Source organism: Helobdella robusta, assembly GCF_000326865.2.
Source record: "Helobdella robusta unplaced genomic scaffold HELROscaffold_10, whole genome shotgun sequence".
Lineage (NCBI taxonomy): Eukaryota > Metazoa > Annelida > Clitellata > Rhynchobdellida > Glossiphoniidae > Helobdella > Helobdella robusta.
Window position 1 is genome coordinate 4,397,965 of NW_008703571.1, and position 6,239 is coordinate 4,404,203.

Genomic DNA, 6,239 nt, shown 5'->3' on the forward strand with positions numbered 1-6,239 from the left:
CTCTGGTGCCTTTTTGCATCGTTAATCATATGAGATAAGAGCTGGGTGTGTTCAGTCAGGCCATCTACTTTTTGGTAGAATCCTTTTTGTATATTTTTGTTAATCATGTGGTTTGATTCGAAAAAATTGTATAGTCTACTGTTGATGAATGAAAAAAATAATTTGTATAGTGTTGGTTGTAGCGTTATTGGTCTGATGTTGGCCGGGTCACGAACATCTCTATTTTCATAAATTAGTATTGTAAACCCTTTTTCCCAGCACAAAGGGATTGTGGAGGATAACAAGCATTGCGTTAGTAGTTGATGTAGAATGGTGCCTAAGATTGGAAATTTATTGAAAGAGATAACTGAGATCTGGTCAAGCGGGCTGGGTGATAATTCTGTTTTATATTTGCGGACTATTGAGGAGATCTCTTGGTACGAAGGAGGACTAGTGTTGAAGGGTGTAGCTGGCGATTGAAGTTTTGGAATCCATTTAGGAAGATGATACTTTTTGTGATGATTATCGTCGTTTAAAATATTTGTGAAGTATTTACAGCAATTGTCGGTGTTGAATAGTGGTCTTAGATTTTTTGTTGTGTCTAATATTTTTTTTGCAAGACCACAGAATCGCTGTCTATGCTGAGTTGTAATGTTTGATTTTTTTTCAGCACGCTTAGACACCTTCACCAACTGCAACTTTGAACGAATGACTTTACTTGTGTTGGTGATTTAATTGTCAAATTAGTGTTTGTTGTTGCCAAGTACTTTTAGATGTTTCAATTTATTTTTTAGCTCTTTGGTGCTTTTGTTTGTGATGTTATTCTGGTCGGTATGAGTTTTTATGGTGCCATAATTTTGAGCAAATAGTCGTATATCATTTTTTGAAATGTGGTTGTGAATTCGTCGATGTTTTTGAGACTTGGTAGAAGTCTGCGTTGTGGCTGGAAGAAGAAGGCGTTGGGTCGAACCATTGGGCTGGCGTTCTCGGTAATTTGACGCCTGGGATAGCTGATTCCGTTGCTACAATCGATTGCGCTGACGACGATGACGAAGATGGGTCGTGGTTTGGAGTTGAAGTTAATTCTTCTGGCGATGCTAGTGTGCTATCCATGTTGTAATCCGTTGAGTTTTGTGGTAGTCGAAGCATTTGCGCATTTTGCACGAACGTTAGTGCATAATTAGACTTTTACGGACCTTTTATATTTTACCAAAACAACATGATATTGAATTATTATTTTCCAAATTAATAGAATAATATATATATATATATATATATATATATATATATATATATATATATATATATATATATATATTATTAAGAGAAAACTTAAACGCAGTGATCTTTATAAATAATTTTATATATATATATATATATATATATATACATACATTTTCGATTTTAGCTTTTGACTCAGCAACAGTGTTTTCGATTTTTTCCGTATTTTTCTAAAGTTTCATAGGATATTATAGAGTGTTCGATTTAATTTTGATTTCGTTTTATAGTATAAATTTAGAAGAATAAGAGGATATAAATTTTGTTCAGTTGGTTGTTTGCAATTTAATTTTGTTTTATTTTTCACTATTTCTTGGTTTAAATTTTGAATTCGCGGTAATAAAGTTAAACTTGTAAACAATAAAGGATAGTTTATAGAAGTTTTGAAAGTTGAAGTGTTTTGCTGTTTTTTTTGTGTGTGTGTGTTTATTCTTGCGGACTGCTAACTTTCTAAAGACATTTGAAATACAATTTTATAAGTTGACTTGCAAACATTCTTTTTGAAATAATAATGTCGATCAAAGGATGTCAATGTGCTAGAAATGTAGAAGATAAAGAAGCAATTCAGTGCTTTCAATGTCAACTTGCTTTTCACCAGGACTGTGTCGGAATAAGTAAATCAGCTTTCAAGGTTATCAGTTCCGTGCCTAATATTAAGTGGTATTGTGATGAATGCATGAAACTACTTCCTGACGTAAAGTCATTAAATAAAGCTGTGCGTAATAGCAATGATGCGCTCAACACTAAAATTGACAAAATTGATGAATCGAACAATATGTTGAAGAGCGAACTTGAAGCTATCAAAAGTTTAATTCAGAGAAATGTTGATGGAGCGGAAAGATTCGATGGCACAATTTTGAGTACCGAGCTGTGTAACCTAAAAAACGATTTGAGCAAATGTTTTGCTGATGCTGTCCGATGCGAAGTGAAGAAAAATATTGAACAAGTTAATGATGAGGTAAAAAGTGTTCAAAAAACTTTAACCAATGTAAATGACATGAAAGAAAGAGAATAACAATGATGTTCAATTTGCAAGAAACTGATGATGATAAAGATAGAATCAAAGGAATTTTTAAAAAGTTATCCAGTGAAGTCAAGGATTTAACAGTTGATCAGCGTGTCGAGTTAAAAAACTAATTGATGAAGCCAAATCAAGAAAAATCTCGTGCCCAGGTTTTTTATTCAAGATGAGGGGAAGGTGGCGGATTGTCAAACTCAGAGAGCATCCGGTGAAGTGATTTCTGGTGAAGGTATTGCTGATGATGCTAGTGGTGGAAGTTTGTTCAGTTGTGGTGATTATGATAGTTGTGGTTGTGGTATTTGCAGTGGTGGAGATGGTTGTGGAGGTAACGATAGCGGCAGTGGTAATGATGGTGGTATTTGCGATGGTGGTGATGGTTGTAATGGTAACGATAAAGGTGGTAGTAACGATCGTGAAGTTACCAAAAAAGACACAGAACTAAAACTGCAATTAGGTTTGTTGAACATTAGGTCAATTATGAATAAGATCAAAACTGTTCGCGATTTATTTTCTAATAATTTTGATATTTTTGTTGTTACGGAATCTTGGCATGGATCGTCCGATAATTTATCACTCAGACTCACTCTGTCACCTGATTTTGTGTTCATAGATTTTTCTGAGGCCGGCCGACCCTAACCATAGTGGAATAATTGTATTTTTAAAAAATTATTTTAAATTTTATAGAATTCCACTGCCTTTATTTAAGACGTTTGAGGCTATAGTTGTAAAATTTTATTTCAACAAAGTAATTATTGTCGTTTTTGCAATTTATCGTCCTGGGTCTTCTATTCCATCACCATTGTTTTTTGATGAGTTATCTGTTTTTGATCAAATAGTGTTTTTAGCAAATTATGTTATTTTTATTGGAGATGTGAATATCCATGTTGAACTTTTGAACGACCCTAATGCATTGAAATTGTTTGAAATTTTTGATTTATATTAATTGATAAATAGAATAAATGAACCAACCCACGTTCATGGTGGAACATTAGATTTAATTGCCTCTAGTTCTGACCTTCCCTCACAATTTTTTTCCGTTGAGCCACCAAATGTGTATTCAGACCACAGTTTAATTAAAATTTGTTTCTCTATTTCTGTTCCCACACCTCAGAAAAAATGGAAACTTACTCGTTCATGGAATCAAATTGACAAAATCAATTTTCTTCACTAGTTCTCGATTCACATATTTCAGGGCCGTTCAATTCATCTTCCGCTGATACCCTGTTAGATTTGTTTAATTCTGAAATCGTGAGGATTGTGGATATCGTTGCTCCTTGTCGTTATGTCAAATCTACTCATGTACCATCTGCCCCCTTGGTTTGACTCTGAATGTCATTCATTAAAACGCAATTGTCAAAAACTGGAGCGATTGTATAGGAATATGAAAAATGATATTAATCGAAATGCATGGCGCTTAGCGTTAAAAGAAAAAATACAAAAATTTTCCCAAAAAAGAAACAAATTTTGGTCAAATCAAGTTTGATGCGTTTAAAAAACAACCAAAAAAATTGTGGAATATCCTCGACAAAATTTTATCTAAAAATCACAATAATAACCAATCAAATGATTTCTCCCCCAATAATTTTATGACATTTTTTATCAATAAAATCAATAATATTCGTAGCACGACTATAGAAAATACTAACAAACCAATTCAGTTTGAATATGTCTCTAGGGTTGTTTTACCTGAAACAATTGTTAATCTTTCCAATTTTCAAATGTGCACGCCAGATGAATTGCGTAAAATAGTTTGCGACTCCTCTGGCAGTTCTTGTTCTCTTGATCTGATTCCAAAATACATATTTAAAAAATTTATAGATCTTTTTTTGCAATTTTTGACATTTTTTGTCAACCAATGTTTATCAACTAGCAGTTTTCCCTTTGAAACATGCTATTGTAACCCCACTTCTAAAAAAATCAAATTTGGACGACAACGTTTTATCAAATTACCGTCCTCTCTCTAATCTTCAATTCATTTCTAAAGTCATTGAACAAGTTGTTATCAAACAATTTTTACAGCATTTAAACAAAAACAATTTGTTGCCGAAGAATCAATCCGGCTATCGTCAATATTTTTCCACAGAAACTGCACTCATTGATATTTTCTCCCAGTTATTTTCTTCAGTTGACAGTCAATGCGTTGCTATCTTGGCATTACTTGATATGAGTCGATCATACTCGTCTCATGTATAAACTCTCCACAAATTTTTTCTCTCTGATTCAGTCTTATCGTGGTCTGCTTCCTAACTTTTAGGCCGCACCCAGCAGGTTTCTTACAACAACACCCTCTCTGACATAAACAAACTATCGTTTGGTGGCCCCAAGGGATCTGTGTTGGGAGCTCTGTTGTTTCTTATGTACACTGCTGATGTTTTTGATATCATTCAAAAATTCGAGTTCAGCTACCACGCCTTTGCTGATGACATTCAGTTATTGGTTTCTTGTCCTGTTGATTCGATTGATGCTTCTCTGAATGAACTGACTGATTGCCTTATAGAAATTGGATCTTGGATGAGTATGAATCAGTTAAAGTTAAATCAATCTAAAACACAAATATTACGGTTGGTTCTTGGCAGCAGCTGTCAAAGGTCAAAATTTCATCGATCAGTGTCGGCAATGACATCATTGAATTTTCCACATCTGTCCGTAGTCTTGGAGTTATTATTGACTCAAACCTAAAGATAGATTTACATATTAATAATTTAGTGAGGGTCTGCTCCAACCAACTCCGTTTGTTACGCAATGTCAAAAAATCACTAAACACGTCTGTTCTTCAAAGTTTGGTTTCCTCTTTTATCTTTTCCAGACTGGACTACTGCAATGGCCTTTTTTATGGTGTCACCAAAAAGTCTTTTTCAAAGCTTCAGTCAATAGAGAATCGTGCGGCCAAGCTGATTTTTGGTGGTTCGTGGTTTGATCATGTTACGCCTATTTTGAATAGGTTGCACTGGTTGAGGGTTGAAAAACGTGTTTCCTTCAAGTTGGCAGTTTTGATGTTTTAATGTGTCAATAATACAGCACCTCCCTATCTCATCGATAGATTGGAATCAAAATATTCCTTCCGATCAACCGAGCGCAATTTATTTTTTATCCCGACCACAAAGTTGGTTCCCGCAACTTTGCAGTTCTTGGCCCGGTTTTTTGGAATGGTTTACCTCCTTTTTTACGTGACCCTAACCTATCATATTTACAATTTCGAAGTCAACTTAAAACTTATTTATTTGCACAATGAATGTCCGTCTTATTTGTCTATGATTTAGTAGCGCTTTTGAGATTCAACAATAAAAAAGCGCTGTATATAAATTTCCGTAATAATATATATATATATATATATATATATATATATATATATATATATTGAACAAAGACTGTCAGAAATGCAATTGTAGATAAAAATCCCAGCATGTTCGGCATTAGTTAACAATTTAACTTTTCAATTTTTCTAACGGTTGATCTTAAATCATTTCAAGTTTTTTAGATCAAAACCAAAACCAAAGTTTTTGTTTACTTTATTACAACAATTACGCATATTTCTACGACCGACAAAACCTGGCAAACCTCAATCATAATACAATTTCGAAGGTTATATCAGAATCGACGTGCAATTGATCGTAAAACAATAGAGATGTTGGTTTATGCATTTATTGGTTCTCATCTAGCCTAATGAAACAGTCTGTTCTACAATTTACCCAACAAATCAATCGTCAGGCTTCACGGGCAGAATCGGGCTGCTAAGTTAATAGCTGGTAAATTAAAGTTTGATCATGTTACGCCGATTTTGAAATACTTTCACTGGTTACGGATCAAAAAAGATAGTCTTTAAAATTTGTCTAATTATTTTCAAGTCGTTAAATGGATTGACGCCTGAATATCTAGCATGTAAATTCAATAAAAAAAACAACGTCACCAGGTGCTTGTTTGAGATCAAACAAACAAAATTTACTGGCTGTTCCGTCAAGAA

The 6,239-nt window shown here is 33.8% G+C and overlaps 1 protein-coding gene across 1 annotated transcript; it reads left to right on the forward strand.

Annotated features, from left to right (window-relative positions):
- Window positions 1–1,768: 1,768 nt before the first annotated feature.
- Window positions 1,769–3,601, forward strand: HELRODRAFT_166947 (hypothetical protein; the record flags this gene model as incomplete). The annotated part of the gene is made up of 4 exons (XM_009012110.1): window positions 1,769–2,215; window positions 2,266–2,381; window positions 2,431–2,732; window positions 3,471–3,601. 4 exons carry the CDS (start codon window positions 1,769–1,771, stop codon window positions 3,599–3,601), a joined length of 996 nt encoding a protein of 331 aa, XP_009010358.1.
- Window positions 3,602–6,239: the final 2,638 nt, after the last annotated feature.